General features: G+C 38.1%; 1 protein-coding gene across 1 annotated transcript; it reads left to right on the forward strand.

Moving 5' to 3' along the window:
* Nucleotides 1-14,239: 14,239 nt before the first annotated feature.
* On the forward strand, nt 14,240-14,728 carry LOC145640188 (uncharacterized). Its single transcript, XM_081691491.1, has one exon. The coding sequence runs from the start codon at nt 14,240-14,242 to the stop codon at nt 14,726-14,728; it is 489 nt and encodes a 162-aa protein (XP_081547617.1).
* Nucleotides 14,729-21,917: the final 7,189 nt, after the last annotated feature.

Here is a 21,917-nt window from a genome sequence, read left to right on the forward strand (position 1 = left end):
ACAAGCACAAAAAATCAAAATTTAGGGCTTTGAATTTTCGAAAATCCGAAAATTAGGGTTAAGGTGTTCGAAAATTCCGAAAATTGTAAGACATAATTTAGTCCTCTTCATGGCTATTTTGAGCATTATTAAATCACATTTAATCAATTCCAAGAGTTAATTCACATTTAATATAATAATTGAACCATAATTAAATTATTCTCCCTCTTAATTTATTTAAAATTTGTGGACATCAAAGATTTATTGTCAATATGCGTAAATGCAATAAGATAATTGATGCCACTGTAGGAGTTTATAGGTACTAATTGCGAAAAACATGAATCATATTTATAAAGCACTTAATCCCAAGATCTCATTGCATAACACATAAAAAACAAATAATTATACCTTTGAAGCGTGATTCCACGTACGATAGAGCAAGAACAATGGGAGATAAAGAACCCCGAGCGTGATTCCTCTACTCAGTCCACGGGCACAAGTTAAACCTCCCCTAATGCTAGTTAGTCGTGATTGAACACTTTAATCAACCTTCAACAGAGAAGAGAGACATGAACCAACACCACGAACCACCTAGGGTGGCCGCCCATACGGACGGGAAGGGGGAGGAAAGAGAGTCGTGTATGTGAGGAGAGAGAGATGGATTAGGGTTTGGAATACTAGTTTCCTTGTTTCACAATTGACTGATTTTTAATTGTGACTTATTTTTCAACTCGAGGCATGGATTTTATTTATAGATCATATCTCTAAATAAGAGCCCATGTCAAGCCCAAACTCCTAAGCCTAATCAAACTACTCTAGCCCAACACTCCATGTGGTATGTCATAATCTCAGGAAGCCTACTTGTTTAACCCAATACCCTTGTTGTTTGACCTTATAGGATCCATTCTATTGGGCTTTGGACTATGTAACTAGTCCAAAGATCATTTGCCATATCTAGCACCAAAAAATGACGACCCAAAAGAACAAACTTATTATCTCCATAATAGTAATCCTTGATATATCTAGTAATTGCACTTATCAAAGACATAATTTCTTCAAGAGAAACAAACATTATGTTCTCAATTAGGTTGTGGAAATAAGGCCTGCGATCTCCCTTGAATGCTTACAAAGAGACATGTATATTGTCTTTGGGTAAAAATTCATTATAAAACAAACAGTTAGCTCCCACATTGAGCTATCTTAGCCTTTAATGAGCCATTAACCTCCCACTGAGCCACCTAGCTCTTACTAAGCCAGGCCACCAAGCCGGTGAGCTCCCACTAAGTCAATTAGCTTCCACTGCGCCAGTGAGCTCTCACTGTGGCTAAGAGTTTAGACATATACTTGAAAAGACGTTTAGAAGTTATTTCTATCCATAACTGAATATGGTGTCTTTTCTTAGCTTCGACATTTTTTTTAGTGTAAAATTAGTCATCTGTGCAAATCATTAAGAACTTTATAGGAAGAGATGTGATCCATCATTGTTCGAATCATTTTCAAATGACATCGAGGTCTCTGTGAAGACACACTATGTTCTTTATGGAGTTATTTATGAAAATCTCAATTTCATAACTTTGTGATGGTCACGCTTGGCTCAAGCAAACATCGCTCAATCTAATCTACACATTTTGATATCTTGCCTAGTCGATTTTGTACTTTGTTGAACTCTTGAGCTATTTAAGGTCTAGTTTGTTCACATTTGATGAATATAGCCATATTCTTTCAAATTCTTCGTGAAACGTTGAAGTAATTGAATCCTCTTTAGCTTTCGCACTAAATTGTCTATACCAAGAGCAATAGCTCTTTAATTTGTCGGTTTATAACAAGTAAGACTTACTTGTCTTAGAACGATTCTAAATCTATCAATTGTCAAGAGCCTATATTGCCTTGAGTACGTTCTTTTTAATATGACATTGCTAAAGATGTTCGGAACACAAATCATGCCTATGATTTGAACTTTTTGAGTTTTCATGTTAAGGAAATGTTTGTTTATAATCAAGCATTCTTGACTCATGGTTTAGACAACCATGCCATTCAAATAAATTTGCAACTTTTGCTTTTTACTTTGAATGTGAATCTTTCCGTGTGTTAACGGATTGTTTGGGGATTATGGAACATAATAACCATTTATTTGTTCTAGCCTTAGCTTAAAAGGTCTTTAAACAAAGCATACGACCTTACACCTGATGTAGCACTTCTTGCTTAATTCTAAGCTTGTAAGTCAATAACTTAGCTTATCTTCAATAGTTTGAGGTCACTTTCAAAGTGGAAGACTCAAGCAGTATCCAATACTTGTGAAGATAATGACTTGCTAAATTAATTAGAATAACATGAACTCTTTAGTAGAAATGGAATCTTATTCCTTTTCTTTGTTCCTCATTTCCTATAATCATTATCATACTTTATCTAATAATCTTTCAGAATCATTTCTGTAAGAGTCTTTGACTTTTATACTTTGTTAGGTATAATTAAGCATTTAGTACGCCATATGACAAAATTCCATATTTTCCTTTAATTCGAACTTGAAGTAATACATCAATGAGTTTTACTCACTAGTGTATAAAGCGAAAAGATATGTTGGTTGTCAAGCATTAACAATTTTGAGTTTCCAACTCAATACTTCATGTTTATCAAAACTACCTAGTATTTTTAACACATGATGTCCAACCATCCTTTTGGACTTATAATTAAAGTCATTTATGAGAACTGTATTTTAGAAATGCCTTTCCTTTCTTTGACAACTATTCTCAAAGATTTCCTTTAATATAGTTTGATTTGTAATTCTACAAATATAAATGCAAAGTATAACCATTTATCAAGAAAATAACATAATAAGTTTGAAATTTAAAATCATTCATGCAAATTTTCAATCTTATTAAGCGTCTTATCCACGCATTAAATTTGTCCCAATATGGCGAGAATAAGGCGATTCCAAGATCCAAAGAATCAATGAGTGATTAAGCCTTTGGCTTATCTTAACACTCAATATTTAATGGTAAGCAATTGTTTGCTAATGGCTGCAAGCCACTCTTGGTTAGATAAATTGTCACATCTAATGCTCTCTCAACAACTTATCCACTTTTCCACGACATGTTAGGACTCCGTCACTCATATCGTTGAGTATAATCAAAACCAACTTGCATACCCGGTATGCTTTACGTATCCTAGGGAGTAATAGTGATGCCTCGCTTTGGCGTAGCCCATCACTACTCTCAATAGATTGATAAGTGTTGTTTTGGAATGGAAAATTTTACTCAATATTTTAGGGACCTAGGGTTTCTATGTTGGTTGATTTAAGTGAACTTAATTAATCATCGCACGCAACATTCGAAATCCTAAACATGCATCAAAATAATTCATATATATAATCATAAATATGTATCAAAAACATAAATAATGATGCATTTGACAACTAGCATGACCCCTTGAGTCTTCAAGTCTTCAAGGGACGCCTTTTGCAATTTCATGGCTTCGTCTTCCAGGAACCTCCATCTTTAAGACATGACCAAAATTATGCAAACCCTAGTATCTACGATCAGGATTAATCTAAATATTAAGGTACAAAAATACTCAACGATTCACAGACCGTATTTAGATTTACAAAAATACATCACAGAATGCAGTCCGTATATTCGGGCCCCACTAGTTGCTATTTTTATAGAACCTGCGAGAGAATATACATTTTATTCATTCGTTCCCTATTTGTGAATGGCCCATGCATTTTACAACAATAAACAAGTAACCTTGCACAAACACGCGAAAATTAGTAACTAATTTAGGTTGTTAATCCAATTAACGCGCCTAATTAAAACTAGTCAAAGTTGTTTAACCGATTATGTAATTTAGCGCAATTAAAATTGAAGCTCCCACTAAATTCCACATCCATCTTAATTGCTCCAATTAATTAAGCCGGTAAACCCAAATTTTTTAACAAAATAAAATTTTGTCAATACCGCTCAAAACCGAGGCCTAGCCTCAAAATTTAATTAAAATAATTAAAACTAAATATAATTAAATTAATTAGAATAATTAAAACGACAAAATTCGCAAAATAGCATTGCCTTAAAACCCGAGGCTGAAGTGCCAATGCAAGAGTGAGGTTGTGTGCATCGTGTCGCAAGCATGCATCACACCCTACACGCACTCTACCATGCATCAATACACTACACTTGCTCGCATTACATACACTCACACATGAGCACCAATCCTCGCACGCACCAAGCACATAGCCCTTATCCCTCGTTAGCCACATGTGGGATGCGCAAGCAGCCTAGCTGGCGAAGGGAAATTCGTGGCTATTAAGCCTCGGTTTGTGTGCTAGTGCCTCGGGATTATTTCCCTATTTTGTGTGACATTTCTAATCAATTCTAAATTAATTTTTGAATCAATACTTTGAGCAAAATGAAATTAAAATTAGTCCAACTTAATAAATCCATCCAAGTGCACAAAACCAAAATTATTTCCAAGAACTATTCTTTAATAAAATTGGTTCAACTTGATGCAATAAAATGAATAAGGCAATACTCACTATTATTTTAATTAATTTAAATAAATCATGAGACTTGGAAAAATAAAAGGGAGTTGGATTTATGAACATAAAATTCACATAAAAATTCCAATTTTAACTTGTGAATCCTTGAAAAATTATATTTTCCAATATGAATATAAATGAAATTTCTATCACAAGATTAAAACTTTATTATTCCAAACAACTTAATACATGATTAAATCAACAGTTCAACCAAAAAATTCATGGAATTTACTAACTCAAAGTTCCAACCACTTAAAACAATTAAAGATTGGATCTTTAGTATATAGAAGCCTTAAAGAATAAATTTTTCACACTTAATGCAATGGATTTGCAATTACCAATCTTTCAAGCACTAATTACTACCATGTAACCATGCTTAAATAGGTTCAAAATTGCAAAAACATTAAGGAAAGAACCAAATACATAATCACCATAAATACGCCATTAAGATTCAAGGTTAGAAAGACTTAAAATTTTTCTTCAAAATGAAAAATCCCTTGAAAAATGCATTTCTGGTCAGATTTTGGCCTAAAACACTTCCCTTAAAGTTTGAAAACATTTCAAGAACGCCTTTTCCACCAAAAATTCACTATTTTTGGGCAAAAATCGGGGTTTGGGGCCATAATCACATTTAAAACGGGATGAAAATTAATAAAATGAAGCTACTAATCTAATTAGCAACATAAAACAAGAAAAATAAAGCCATAAAAACACCTTGAAAATTATGTTTATAAAAATAAATGAGCAAGCCTCCGATACCGCTGTTGGGTTTTGATGAGACCGACTCATTGCTAGAAAATAAAACCCGAGCTAAGATCACACTCACAATTAATATAATCAAAAGACATAATTAAAAAGAATTAAGGAAAGACGAAAATACCTTTGAAGCGTGCTTTTCTCGTACCCCGAGCTCTTAATTGAGAAAGCTTAATCTCGTAACGGGTGAAAACCTCATACGGTATCCACCCACAACACGACCCCGACTAGGTCTATTGCTTGGAGATTAGCCAAGCCCGACCAAACTACTTGAGTAATTATGAGTTTTAAGGTTTTCTCAATTGAGATGGCTTTTCTAACTCTTACTCAAGTGAACAATCCCAAGGTATGTCTTGGCTATTTATAAGGAGTGATTCCTTGTGAATTCCACTTACCTTTCAATGTGGGACTTTTTCACAAAAAGATCCAACATGGAAAGAATGTTGAATTCAATCCTTAATTAAATAAACCAAGGAATAACTAAGTAACAAGTGTCACATGGTTAGGTGAGGACCACTTCCTCACTTGCTCCCCAAGGCAACTCACATGCATTGTGAGCTGACCATGTGGCATCCAACCTTGAGACCCAAGTTGGGTTCGGTTGGGCCGCCACCTTTTGGCCCGCGTCCATGACCTGTCACCCGGGTCCGCACCCCTTGCCACATGGCACTTTCCCTTGGTGGCTGCCATGTGGCACGCTGCCACTTGGTGGCCGACACATGGTGCGCTTCCCTAGCCTTTCGTGTGGCTATGGATTTTACTTGTTACTTAAAGCATTTTCTCATCTCTCTAATTCCTAAATTTTGGATTGACTTTTAAGATTCGGTTCCTACACTCTAAGCTCGGAATCCGAAGTCTTTGTTCATAATACTCGAGTGACTTATTAATTCCTCTCGGATTATTTCGTCGCGTTGGATCGTTAGTTGCTTGGGTGTGACCTGAAGGGTTCAGTCAAGATTAATCTGTAATATAAATTATTAATATTACTGATCGGAAGTGGCCTCCACCTAGGCATCCCGATCACTTGACCTCACGTAATAATTAGCTTTCTAATAATTCCGAACCCTCTACCGGAATAATACACTTTTTCGAAGGACACCATTCCTATCATAGTAGTTTAGAAGTTTAGTTTTTAGGAGTATTAGCTCTATATGACTGGATAATTAATGGCGTTTGACAAATCAAACGATTGCTATGATGATGTGTTTTGTCATCGTTTCAATTCATTTGATTTGGGCAGGAAAGTAGCTGTTGCTGGATGTAATTAAACTAATTAGTCATATTAGTGTGTGATGGATATAAGTAGTTCTAAATTTAGCATAAGTTATGGTCAGTGATGTTTATTTCTTCTTTCCCAAATGTATGTGAGTTATCCTTAGTTGATAATTATAATTCTCAATCATGCTAGTTATGTACGCTATTTATCTACATACGATATGTTTTGGTTGTTGAATGAATTGCATGACTGTGGATGTTTTTGTGTTTATTGCCATAGAGGAAAACAAATCCTTCATGGCAATTAATATTGAGGTTACATAAATTAGTTTTAGAGAAAAAGCATAGAGGATAGTTTTGATTAGTTTTAGAGAAAAAGCATACAGGATGTTTTTGATTAGTTTTAGAGAAATCATATCTAAATGGAAGCAACGTAGTTTTGTTTGAATATGTTCAAAGCTTCTATTTGGAGAAGGTTTGTGTCAGAATTGTCAATGATATCCCGACCCTCCATCGTTTGTGTCATTTTTCTTTAAATTCGTTTGGAAATCGATTAGCTTATGTTGTAGCAAAAGCTTGTAATCAGTAGTCTGATCTTATAGTTTGGTTATAGGAGTATCATAGTTATGTAATGGATGCTTAACAAAATGCGTTTGCTTCTTGTCATCATTTAGAGTTGAAGCCTTACTTCCTGTTCATTTTGTCTTCCATTTGTTCATTTCAAACCTCTTTTCACTTAATCACCTTTGTAACATTCCAAGAATGCTTGGATGTTGCACTGTAATTGGTAGATAAAAATTCTTCAAAATGGTTAAGGTTACCTAAGTCGTTCCATTACTAAGTTTAATGAGGTACATTTAGATTGTAACCACATCAACTCAAGCATAGTGTTTTCTAATTGGTCTTAACTTGTGTCAACCTCATTTTAATTAAAGAAGAGTAGAAGACAAAGGGAATGAATATTGTAGGTGGAGCAGAGCATTTATGGGTTCATGAAGGTTGTTTTACATAATAATGGGTTAATGAACTTAAGTATATGATAGGCAGGTTCAAGGTTCCAAATTTCCCAACTCTGCTAGTATAGTAATTTAGTCTCTGAATAGGATTGACAAAAATAAATTAGAACAACAAGACATCATAGTAATTAAACTACTAGCTATTGTCACAGTAAAGAATGAAACAAACATGCAAATTTAGAAATAAGAGGAGTTATCTTTCTTAATTTGCTTTAAATACATGGGTCATATAGTGGGTAACATTAGCCTAGAAGAAAGTACATGTGTAACGCCCCGTATTTTCAAACCATTATTTTATGTGTGTTTCAACCTATAAATCCTAATTTCTAATTTAAATATCAATTTCTAAATTGAAATGTTAATTTAATTATTAAAATTATTATTTGATTTAAGGGTCATCCCAAGCTTTTGAAAACCCTTATTAAAATGTTTTAACAAAACGATTGAAATTTATTTAAAAAGGTTCTATATTTAAATTTTAATCATTTCAACTATATTTGACTTGTTTGAATTGATATTAGCCTTAAAGGGTGATTCCTTTAGCTTAAGCATTAATTCAGTAAGTGATACTAAATTATATATAATTTTGATATTTAACCTATTGCGATTGATACGGGTCATCATGGGTGATTCCTTGACTGAAGTACCGATCTAATAGGTATAAAATGATTTTTGGGAGTTTTAAAAACGTTTTACGTGCAATCGTATCAATAAAGATAAATAAAGTTGTATTGGGTGATTTCTGTCAACTCGTTTATCAAATTGGTATTGTTTATAAAGTATTGTTTAATTTTTTTATTTATAAAACTCATTATAATGTCTTTTTATTAATCAGGTCATTATAAATGAATAATATTACTGATTTCACATTTCGTCTTTTATGTCGCTTTCCGGTACTTATGAACTTTCATTATTATCTTTTATATATATATCTTTTGTATTGTGATTTAAGTTATTATTTTCATTATTATTATTGATATTATTATTGTGATATCAATGATATAATCTTTATTATCGTTTTCAAACGCGTTTCAAATCGTCTCATGTTACATTCGTTCCCTAGTCTAGTTTTGGGCCAACTAGGATTAGCTCGGAATAGAATTTAAACTAGTAATGAACCGTTCAATAGGGATTGTATAGTTGTATACCCTTCTTTATTTTCCCTCCTTAAGCCCATGTTACTTCTTAGTTAACCCTCTTAAACTAATCCAATTAACATTCTTTATATAGGGATTAGCTTTCTAATCACATGTGTTGCTTGAGCCCAACTTCTCCTATTTCTAATGGCTATACAAGGGCATGTTACAGTCCATTTTTCCACCATAGTAACCCCCCATTTACACCCACAATCAATCCCATTCAATCACCAATTAAATGCTGTCCAAAACCACTTGATATTCCCTACCATTCACTTACAAAAACAACGCTTCTTGTGTGTGAGGTTGCTGCACCATCACAACACTTTTCTCCTCTCAATTTCCCTCAAATCTTCTGGTAATTATCAAAGGATATTCGTGGGTCATTGATGCTGTATTTTACCCTCTTATTTAAGCACTCAAACACCATAGAATCTCATCGATCAAGGCTAGCAAGAGGCGTAACTTTAGAGCGGCTCAGGCGGATTCAAATTACGATCTTTTCCTCTATTCTAATCTGATTTTTCATGCTCTCCATTCAATGTAACTAGCACTATTCCAAGCTTTAGAAATCATGGCTAGGATAGGTTAAGGCTAGGTGCAAATTAGAGTTGATTAGATTAGAAATTGTTGTAGTTTATCTCAAGGTTGTTTGTTGTTTTGTGTGTGAGGAATGAGGGTATTATATTCATGTTTATTCCTGGTTTATATTTTGTTTAATCATGCCTAGGAGTACTGTATATATATAGGTTTGGTACCATAGATTATTGTTGTGTTTTGTGGTGGTTTTCAAGCGTTAATTTTACTCTAATGTTCACGAATTTGCTGCTCTAATTGCTGTAATTGTTCAGTGTGTTTACAGCCTCATTTGGTCTTGATTAAGTTTGTTTTTATGCCTAAAATGTTATAGCATCATGTTAGGTTTATCCCTAAGATTATTTATCATGTTTTTGGGTAAGTTTGGGTGTGAATATTTGCCTGAACGTGAGTAGAGGTGCTGCTGCCATTCAACTTGAGGGAAGTATGATTTGAGTGTGTTTAAGTGATGCATTGCCTAATTTTTATGCCTAATATTGTACCTATACTGAGCTATTATGTTTTTATATTATGTATGTTTATGGGCTAAGGTTAATTGGGTGTTTAAGGTTGGTTTTGGGTGAAATTGTTGTGCATTGTACTGCTGTAATTCTAATTAGGGGCTGCTGCATTGTCATGTAGTTTTTAGTATGTTAAAAGCATGAATTTAATCCTATCTTGTGTGTATATATTGCTTAATATGTGGATTAATATGTCCTAGTTTTATTTTATCATTTTGGCATGCTTTGGGCGTGTTCATGAAGCATTTAAGATGTCGTATATTGGCTGCCATTTTTGGGTGTTAAGTGAGTTGTCGACGTCGTTGTGCTTTAAAGTAGAATAACACTGTTTTTAGCACTAGCCAAGGGTTGTGTACGGAGTGTATTGTGATATTTTATTATAATTAGCTTCGTACCCAAATCCAGACAATATGAGTGGCACCTTGTTATGATTTATAAATGATTTTGTATACTTTGAAGAATTTTGAAGTTAAACTCTCTTAAAGGATTTTTGATGAATTTTGGTCTTAGAAGTAAAGACCAGCAGTATTTTAAATTAGGGTTGATGATCCCTAAAATGTGTTTGGATGATTTTGAAGAATTATTTTTATTGTTTTATTTGATTCGTGAGTGTAAGACAACCATTGGGCTGCGGAATTCAATGGTTGGAACATGCCAACATCTTGGGCTGCGGAATTTGAGATGTAATTTTCTAGGTTAATTGTTGTCGTCCGGAACTACTCGGGCTGAGGAATTCGAGTAGGAAAACTGGGAGTTTGGCCATTCTCAGACGCAGACGGCTGCGAAATCGTCTGTAGGTTCGCCCCGACAAACCTTTGATGGTGGGCTGCGGAATTCACCGGCGTTCATATTTTATATGCTTGCCTCACTATGGATCAGTTTTCGAAAAGTTAAAATTCTCTATTTTAATATTATTACGCTTTTGAGAAGGTCTTCTTAAGTCAAGTCAAGCATTTTCTAAATCTCTTTGAAGAACCTTTATAAGTGTTAATTATTGTTTTTATGAGTTTATTGCTTATGCTTTGGGTGCTATTTATTCTTACTCTATAATCATGTGGTAATATATTCATTTTGTTTAAAATACATGTTTGTTTTGTATTGTATTGTAATCATATTGCATGTTTTGACTTGTATTCCTATCTATGTATCTTATCATGTTTATCTTGAGTGTAATGTGAAGTAGTCGTTTATATTTTCTATATGTTGTATTATTTTTATGTATGCTTCTATGATTTACGCTATGCTTAGCTTTGTGTTTCTACAAGTTTTGGGAGAACTGCTAGTTACTCCCAACTAATTGTGGAACCTAAATGTTATTTGCAGGTGAAGAGTAGCGTTTGTTGAGTCTGGGCTGAGAGCAGAGTGTTTAGGTTGTTCCCAAGTACTTTTATCGATTATTCTTTGATGTCTTTACCTCTCTTTATGAGATAGTCGAATTTGAGGTTGTTCTGCCTCGTTAAAAGTTTTCTTTGATCATTTAAGATTTCTTTCTCTTTATAATTTTTGTTTCAGTTATTTATTTATTTTGTTTAGTTTTTAGTAACCCTTAGAGTGACATTCCGTCTTGACGTTATTTTCGCTAACGTCTCGCCTTCTATTTTAGACAGGGTGTTACAACATGTGCCTCATAGGCTCATACAGACTATTGATTCTCAACTAAACCAGTGACTATAAAAAGGTAATAAATAATTCTCGTTTTGTAGAGTACAATACCGATAATCAAACAAATGTAATTCTCGTTTTGTAGAGTACAATGCCGCTAATCAAACATATGCAATTTCCACCCACTAATCCCCGAACTCTCCTTTCCAATATCCCACATATCAAATGTCCCGCATGTATCTTACAAAAAATACAAATCATAAATAATACTTATATGTAAATAATGAAAAGGTCAACATGTTATCTATATCCTATATATAAAGTGAAAGGGGGTTTGGAGTGATAAATTTCACTCTTCCAAAATACCCTTCTCAATTTTGTCTTTTTTTTTTTATAAAAAAAAGCTACAATTTTTTTATTTTTTTTTAAAAACCCATCCATTTGAAAAGAAAAAACAGAGAATCGAGCCTGATATATTCAAACACACGAATTTTTGTGTGTCACTTAGATTGTGTAAATAATGAAAAAGTCAACACTTTATCAATATAAGAAATAAATTAAATACTCGTGAGTTAGTATACTTGTACAAATCATGGGAAGTTTGACTTACCTAAGGGGGTTAGGTAATTAACTTCCCAGGTTTTATGAGAAGTCACAATTCCAATGAATTCACAATTCCCTCTGTTAGTGCGGAATTTTCGTGACGCATCTTGGAACTCATGTGTCAATCAGTAGAATAATTCACAAGCAACAACTGACGTCCCTATAATCTAGGGGTCCGTTTGACTAAGAATGCACACATGTTGATTTGATCATTCAAAAAGAGCCGTTGTTTAAGTCAGCATGAACGAGTCAATTAACCGACTTCCTAGAATAACAGAGGATAATCATTGAGCTTCAACGGATAACTATGGATCTTAGGATAGTAATTGCTTATAAATAGATACTCTTGTAACCTAGAAAACACACAGTTCATTACTTAGCAGTCTCTAAGCCACAAAATTACATTGTAACATTTAACCATTCTTAATGTAATCGGTGGACTTCTCCCACCCGCAGTTTTTCCCATCACATTGGGTTTTCTGCGTCAACAAAATATCATTGTGTTCATCTTTTGTTCCTCACATTTGATTATTACTAGATCAATCTGTCTAGTCGTCGACGTCCCAGCCTAACGTCGTCCCTTGACGATTTTTGGCATTAACAATTTGGCGCCCACCGTGGGGCCGACGACTAGATTTCATTCGTAAAACCTCAATAAACACTTCCCTTTCAATGAAAAATCCTTTCCGCCAACATGGTTTCTTCAGGAGATGTGACGTTGGAGCAGTTGATGCAAGAAGTCCGCAGGACTTAGGAAGACCTCGCAAAGCAAAAGGCTGAGAACGAACGTCTGGCGTCCGAAAGCCAAAAGATTGTGGATTCCTTGCGGAAAGAGTTAGAGTCCGTCAAAAGCAAGGCCCCGAAAAAACGCCGCAACACTCATGACATCTCATCCATGATGAACCTGGACTCGGAAGATGACAGCGGCGACAAGGATGACGACGAAGAAGGAGGAGAGGACGACCACGCCTTCAACGACGGAGAGGAAGTCTACCCAACAGCCCAAAAGCTGAAGCATATTGAAGCCCAGAACGCTAAGCTGCTGCGCCTGTTGAAGAAGCTGCCAGGAGCGCCGGTCACAACCGTGATGGAGGAGCCCGATGGTTATGTTGCGTCGCCGTTCGTGGACGAGATCTCTATGGCAGGCATCCCTCGAAGACTCAATATCCCTCCGCCGGCAAAGCTCTATGACGGAAGCACTTGTCCATTGGAGCATGTCAACCATTACAAGCAGCGGATGTGGCAATATTCCATCCCGCGCGATATGCTCGAGCCTGTCCTCTGCAAATCTTTCGGAGCAACTCTTACTGGCCCTGCATTAGAATGGATGTGCGACCTGAAAAGAGGGTCTATTACTAACTTTCAAACTTTGTGCAACAGGTTTTATTCAAAATTTAACAACGATTGCAAAGTAGAAAAGCAAACTAGTGACCTATACCGCGTCGTACAGCGCAATGGAGAAATAATTAAATCCTACTTCGGACGCTTCAACAAAGAAATGATCGGGATCAAGAATTATGACGTCCGTACAGCCATTGAAGCCTTCAAGAGGGGATTATTCCCTGAATCAGAGCTTTATAAGGAATTGACCAAATATCCATGCATGTCATTTGAAGTGGTCAGGACAAGGGCTCTAGCTCAGATGCGGTTAGAAGATGATCTGGCAGCCAGGAAAGGAGTCAACAGCCTCAATAGCCTCAAACCGTCCAGCAGCGACAAAGTCGACAGACGACCTTCTAACCCCAAGAAAAGTTGGCATCGAAAGCCCTACGACAGGCCTAGTCAGGTAAACAATGTCGATAATATTAATGATGCTAACCCTATGCCATTAGATGCGGATGACAGGTCAGACGTCGAATCATATCCCGACGTAGAAGAGTATGGCTTCTGTGTCGACATTGGGGGAGTGGTGAATGCCCTTCATTCATCGGGGTCCGCAGCCAGATGGCCCATGAAGAGTGACAAGCATGATGAAGAAAAGGACAAGTCCAAGTGGTTGATTACCACAGCGATCATGGTCACAAGACCGAAGAATGTAATGGTTTAAGGCGCAAGGTGGCGTATCTGTTGAAGAAAGGCTACCTGAAGGAGCTGCTGGGAAAGGGCAAATAGACCAAAAAGGAAGCAACCGACCAGCAACCCCCAAAGGGGCCGACCGTTACCAAGGTAATTCACGTATTCTCTAGAGGATCAGATAAATGTGGACTAACGTATTCTGCAGCCAAAAAAGCGGCCAGGAGAGACGTGTCAGAAGACTCCATTCCAGAAGACGTCAGATCAAACCAAGACAAAGCCTTGGAAGCCATGACAATCTCCTTTGACGACTGTGACCTCGGAGAGCGCCGCAAAGAGCATCATGATGGGATGGTCATTTCTTTAACTATAGGCAACTGCTTGATCAAAAGGGTCCTAATGGATGGAGGAAGCTCAGCAAATTTCCTCTTCAAAGATACGCTAGAAGACATGGGCATAGATGCAAGAGACGTGATCAAAAGATCCACAGTACTGGTAGGTTTCAGTGGTGAGGCACTTAATACTAGTGGAGAAATTGTCTTGCCTACTTTTGCAGGAGGAATCAACCTTCAAACCAAGTTCAACGTAGTGGATTGTCCGTCAGCGTACAACGCCATCATAGGATGCCCTTGGATTCACAAGATGAGAGCTGTCCCATCAACCTATCATCAGAGTTTAAAGTTCCCTACGAGGTGGGGAGTCCAAGAGATCAAAAGAAAGCCCAAAGAAGCCATAATTTGCTACAGCTCTACATTAAAACCAAGCAAGAGGACGGCGTAGCAATTACAGCATGGACCAGCGTAAGACGAACCAGATGATCAATCCATCGACGAAATAGCGTTGGATCCTAGCAAACCCGAGCAAACCGTTAGAATTGGAGCTTCCTTGGATCCAGGTATGAGAGAAGATCTCATTTCATTTCTTAAAGCTAATGTAGATTGTTTTGCTTGGACGCATGAAGATATGACAGGTATAAGCCTCGAAGTCATTTCGCACAAATTAAACGTCGATCCAAACCATCGTCCAGTAAAGCAGAAGCGCATGAAGTTTGCACCAGAAAGAAACCGGATTATCAACGAAGAGGTGCAGAAGTTAATTGAAAAGGGAAAATAAGGGAAGTGAAATACCCTGACTGGTTAGCAAACGTCGTCGTGGTGAGCAAGAAAAAGGGCAAGTGGAGGGTATGCATCGACTTCACCGATCTCAACAAAGCATGTCCCAAAGACCCTTTCTCTTTGCCTCACATCGATGCGATGGTCAACGCCACAGCAGGACATGAGCTGCTTACGTTCATGGATTCCTACTCTGGATATAACCAAATACTGATGCATCCGAAAGATCAGGAAAAGACGACGTTCATGACGGATAAAGGTATATATTGTTATAAAGTTATGCCCTTTGGACCAAAAATTGCAGGTGCAACATACCAAAGACTCGTGAACAAGATGTTCAAGGACCAACTAGGGGACACAATGGAAGTATACATCAAATCCAAAAAGGCGTTAGACACATCTCCCACCTTAGACAGTCCTTCGACGTCCTGTGTCAATACGGTATGAAACTCAACCCTACTAAATGTTCCTTTGGAGTGTCCGCAGGAAAATTTTTAGGGTACATAGTGACGCAACGAGGAATCGAAGCAAGCCCTGACCAAATCAAAAGCAATAATCAACATTCAATCTCCGAGGAATGTCAAAGAAACATAAAAATTAACAAGACGCGTCACCGCGCTGAGCCGCTTCATTTCCAAATCTTCAGACAAATGCCACTTGTTTTACGACGTCCTTAGAAAAAATAAAGGGTTTGAATGGACTGAGCAGCATGAAAAGGCTTTGCAAGACTTAAAGTCCTACATGATGACTCCTCCGTTGCTATCAAAGCCAAAACTGAACGAGACGTTGGAATTGTACCTAGCCGTCAGCACGGTAGCCGTTAGTGCCGTCCTTGCAAGAGAAGACCAAGGGCAACAGTTGCCCATTTATTACATAAGTAAGTCTCTGCTCGACGCAGAGACCAGGTATTCTTCTCTTGAAAAACTCATACTTGCTTTAAATACAGCCGTCAAAAAATTGTGTCATTATTTTGAAGCTCACCCAGTGGTGGTGAGGACTAACTTTCCAATTAAGTCTGTGTTGTGTAGGCCGGAATTAACAGGTAGACTCGAAAAATGGAGCATATACCTCAGCACATACAACATCACCTACCAACCCAGACCTGTTATCAAATCCAAGGCACTTGCCGATTTTGTGGCAGACTTCAGCCCGGAACTCGAGACGTCATCATGCAAGGAATTGGAAGAAATCAACAACGTTAACAGGCAATCCATTTGGACTATGTTCTGCGACGGATCGTCTAACTAGCGAGGAGCAGGACTAGGAGTCGTGCTAAAGTCGCCACAGGGGGAGTTAATAGTGCAATCCATCAGCTGTGACTTCAAGGCAACGAATAACGAAGCAGAATACGAAGCCTTAATAACAGGGATGAAGATAGCGCAAGACTTGCAAGCTACAGGGCTCAACGTCTTCAGAAATTCGTTACTAATCGCCAGTCAATTAAACGGAGAATTCGCCACAAAAGATTCCAAGATGATGGCATACCTCGAAACAGCAAAAACCTTAGCAAAGACATTCAATCCATTCACTATCAAACAAAACCCTAGAGACAAAAATACCCAGGCTGACGCCTTAACTAACCTAGGGTCGGCCCTTAGATTGTCACCCTTCTCCAGTATACCCCTCGTCCACTTAACGACACCATCAATTGACACTGCATCAACACTAGACATCATGGAGATAACAGCCGAAGACAATTGGACGACGCCTATCCTAAAATATTTAAGAGACGACGTCCTCCCTGACAATCCCCTTGAAGCAAGGAAAATAAGGTACAAAGCGTCCCGATACACCATTTTACATAACGTATTGTTTAAAGTGTCTTCAACAGGTCTCCTCCAAAGATGTGTAGTGGGCGACGAACAGTGGGAAGCATTGCGAGAGCACCATGATGGTGAATGCGGAAGCCACGCCAGAGCAAGAGGATTAGCAACCAAGCTGCTCAGGATAGGCTATTTTTGGCCAACCCTGAGAAAAGACGCAGAAAAATACGTTGCAAAATGCGATAGCTGCCAACGTCATGCAGGAGTGTCACATCAACCCCCGGAAGAATTACACCCCACGCTGTGTCCCTGGTCGTTCATGAAATGGGGAATGGACATCGTGGGCAAGCTACCTCAAGCTCCAGGGAAAAAAGTCTTCATGCTAGCCATGACGGATTAATTTTTAAAATGGATTGAGGCCGATTCATTCACTCAGGTACGCAACAAAGAAGTTATATCTTTTATATGGCGCAACATTATATGCAGGTTTGACATCCCATCAGAAATTGTTTGCGAATGGATCGCAATTCATTAGTGACAAGACGAGAAGATTTTGCAAAAGATGGAGTATCAAGCTATGCACGTCCACTCCCAGATATCCGCAAGCTAATGGACAGGCGAAATCAAGTAACAAAACCATCATTGCATAGTTAAAGAAAAGGCTAAAGGAAGCTAAAGGAAAGTGGGCAGAAGAGTTTCCCTCTATTTTATGGGCAAATAGAACAATCCCAAGGACTTCAACAAGGCAAACACCCTTCTCCTTGGTATATGGGTGCGAGTCAGTACTCCCGTCAGAAGTCCGTATTCCAACAGCAAGATATGGCCTCATGACGTCAGAGCAAAAGGATGAAGAGATGGTCACCAACTTGGATTCTAGTGAAGAGCTACGAGAAGCAGCATTCATAAGAATGGCAGCACAACAACAGGTAGTAGCAAGATGCTTCAATAAAAAAGTCAAGGCAAAAGTGTTCAGAATCGGCGACTGGGTGTTAAGGAGAGTCTTCCAAAACACCAAAAATCCCACAGACGGCAAGCTCGGTCCAACGTGGGAAGGTCCCTACCATATCGTTGACGTCGCATGTAAGGGAGCGTATTGGCTCGTGTCTAAGGAAGGTAAAATTGTTCCACGTAGTTGGAATGCTACATACTTAAAAAGTTATCATATTTGAAATTCAATATTATCTCTAAAATTTCAATTCCCTTTTAGTTCTTAAATTAAATCACCATGTTTTCTTTCATTACGAGTACTGACTTTGGCATCAGAGGGCCGTTGGCAAAAACGCCAACGGCCAAGTCTAACGTCTGTTTTGTAGAACACCTCAAGATAGACGCTAGAGCACATAGAACATTCGACGTTGAACGCATAAGAACCCCAGGGTATCGGCATCACCATCAAACATTGGGGGCAAACATAACGCCAGATTCGGCCTTAGACGCCAATGGCCTTGATGCCAGATTCGACCTTAGACGCTAGTGGCCTTGATGCTAGATTCGGCCTTAGATGCCAGTGGCCTTGACGTCATATTCGGCCTTAGACGCCAGTGGCCTTGACGCCAGATTCGGCCTTAGACACCAGTGGCCTTGACGCCAAATGTATAAGTGGATTTAACGTCATCAAGTCCTTAGCAAAAATTGTTGTAATCATTTAAAACATCCTCCTATGATTGGAAAGAAAATTTTCTTTTACACCTCCTCTTGCAATTTCTACCAAGATGTAAACACATCTGGTTCACGACAATATCATAAAAGTAAAAGCGTAAATATTTTTCTAGAATGCATGTCAATAAAATATTGCAGGAAGAAAAACAAAAGCAAATTGTTAAGAATACGAAGCGCCAAAAAAGGCGTCCAAGACACAAAATACCGAAAGTTTGCTAGTTCAAAAAACACAAGTCAAGCATAATATCAAAAGAGAAAGACACCAACAGTCAAGCGTCATGAGCAGCCTCCTTAACACCTTGATCTGGCCCAGTGGTGCAAACTGGAGCTTCAGTTAAGACATCAGACGTGTCCACAACGGTTGGCATAGACTCAGTTGTAGACTTGGAATCCTCAGCATCTTTCTCCGTCTCAGACGCAAGATCAGCTTCAGTACCCAGTTGCGCGAGAAAGATGTCCACCTCCTTCTGAACGTCTTCCTTCGTCAGACGACCAGCCAAGAAACGCCTCAGCACCTTGGCAGGACCGGTCAGCTGGTCCAGACACTTGAAGTCCTTAGCATCCTCCTGGACTTCAATTAGCTCCTTCTCCAAATTAGTTGTGCTCTTGGTCAGGTCAGCTACTTTTTGATTTAATTCCTTGACATCATCTTTTAATTTGGTGACCTCTTGGTTTTTCTCTCCCAGAACTTTCTTCGCAGCCTCCAGCGAGCGTTTAGCTTTGGCTAATTCCTCGTTGCTAGCACGAGTCTCAGTGGTAAGCGCTGCTTTAACACTACGCATCTCTTTTTCGCTAGAGATAAAATGGCCTCTGATGGCCAGCATATCCTGAAAAGAATGTAAAAATAAGATGACGTCAGAAATTGTCAGAAGTTATACATCAAGAAACGACAAAAAGAAAAGAACGGCGTTCTTACATTCAATTGCAGGTTAATAGCCTCACTCACTATCTCAGGAGCAGAAAACTAACTCAGACGCTTCGCAGAACCAGGGAAGAACAACTTCTCTGTGGTAGGCCACAACGACGCAGCATTAGGTTCCCCAGACAAGAAGCTGGCAGGAATCCTGACCTCATATTCTTCCTCTTTAACTTGTTTCTCTTTGGCAGCAGAGCTTGAGCGAACAGTGGAGATCTTCTTATCCACAGATTTCTTGACCACATGTTTTTTCTCAGCCGGTTTTTTCTCAGGTTTCTGATCAGGAACTTTGAAGTCAATAGGCTTGGTGTCTAAAATGACGTCGGCAGAAGGCGTCAACTTCCTTTTCTTTTTCATAGCCCTTTCCAACATCTCATTATGAGAAATAGAGAATACTTTGCTCTTAGAAGAGTGAGCGGCGTTTAACAACAGGAAAGCCAAATATTAGAAAAAGTGCACGGGATCCTTCAAAGAAGTCTCACGAAGTAAGACGCTACCTGAAACCATAGTTGTAGTCTCGTCAAGAAATCTCACGTCTTCCTCTGAATCCGAGTCGGATCGTTCTGAAGTCTCAGCGCCAGTACTAGGAAATGTTCTGTCCTTCAAAGGAAACTTCAAAAAAAGCTCTCACTTTGCCGTCACTCTTGTCCCCAGCAACAACAGTGTTCACGTCAATCACTGCAAAACGAAGCATATAAGAAAAGGTGTCAACAACAAACATTAGTAAACGACGGAGACAAAACAAAATATACCTCCGCCGCGCCATCCAGTCCTTATCCATTGATCGTCCTCCCCAAGAGTTTCCTTGTCAACGAATACATAACGCGTCTTCCATCCACGATCATTAGCGTTCACTTTCCCAACCAAAGGAGAACGACCACGTCGCACATGGAGGGTACACTTGTTAGAAGCCTCGACATGGATCTTGTACACATGAGCCAAATCGGAAAGATCGAACGGATCTTCCCAACCTTCAATAACCTTCGCAATTACTTGCGCAACTCTCCAGACTGGAGGCATCACTTGCCCTGGGCTTAGATCAAGCACTTCCATGAAAGAGCGGGTCAGAGCGTTAAACTGGAAATTGAACCCCAACTTAAAGGGATACTCATAGAAGACAACGTGACCTTCAGGGAAATCTTCAGGACGTTGGTCATTAGAAGGGACTATCATCAGAGCACTCTTGGGGAAGCCCGCCATGCAAGAAAAGGACGGAAGTTCCTCCTCAGTGATTATACTTGCAGGGTTCTCGTTCATCGCCATAATATCAACAGGTAAATCCCTAGATTTCTCCAAAATTCTAAGTGAAAACCTAGATCTAGAACTACCCCCCTTCATTTTGAAGCAAAAATTGAAGAAATTAAAAGTTAAAGTCAAAGAAATTACCTGAACACGGAAGAGAAGATCGCACCGGAAAAATTCAAAGAGCTCAACCGGAATCCTTCGATTTAGAGTATTTGAAATTTTTTGAAAAAGTTCAGAAGCAAATTGGGAAAATAAACTTCTCAATTAATTAGCATTTATAACGAGTAGTTGGCAGTTATCTCATCAAAGGAAGTGGGAAAACGTGCAACGACATGGAAGTTGAAAAATCTGGACAAGCTAGAGTAACAGTCAGAAAATTCAAGGTTAGTGCGCTATGTTGGCATTGTAAGATTATTTCTTCGAATCTCGAGGAATCCAAAGCAACAATCCGGGGCAAATTGTTAGTGCGAAATTTTCGTGACGCGTCTTGGAACTCATGTGTCAATCAGTAGCATAATTCAAAGGTAACAACTGACGTCCCTATAATCTAGGGGTCCGTTTGACTAAGAATGCACAGTCGTTGATTTGATCATTAAAAAAGAGCCATTGTTTAAGTCAGCATGAACGAGTCAATTAATCGACTTCCTAGAATAACGGAGGATAATCATTGAGCTTCAACGGATAACTATGGATCTTAGGATAGTAATTGCTTATAAATAGATACTCTTGTAACCTAGAAAACACACAGTTCATTACTTAGCAGTCTCTAAGCCACAAAATTACATTGTAACATTCAACCATTCTTAGTGTAATCGGTGGACTTCTCCCACCCACAGTTTTTCCCATCACATTGGGTTTTCTGCGTCAACAAAATATCGTTGTGTTCCTCACATTTGATTATTATTAGCTCAATCTGTCTAGTCGTCGACGTCCCAGCCTAACGTCGTCCCTTGACGATTTTTGGCATTAACACCCTCATTTACACTTTTTATAATCAACTACATGCATTTTTTAAATCCCATGATTTTCCACTTTCCTCATTTTGTTTATAGAGGGAGCCCCAATTGATTTCAGAGATTAACAATTTAATTTATCTCATCTCACAACTTTATGTGTTGAAATCTGTGACAAATTATTATTTTACTTTTATCAATTTAAAAAATAAAAGAAAATGAATAAATTGTGAGAGGAGATTTATTCACATCATTTATCTCAAAGATCAACTTGAATTTACCTTTGTTTATATAACACTATAACCCCACAGTTTTAATTTT

The sequence above is a fragment of the Chenopodium album genome, chromosome 7 (assembly GCF_948465745.1).
Source record: "Chenopodium album chromosome 7, dcCheAlbu1.1, whole genome shotgun sequence".
Taxonomy (NCBI): Eukaryota; Viridiplantae; Streptophyta; class Magnoliopsida; order Caryophyllales; family Amaranthaceae; genus Chenopodium; species Chenopodium album.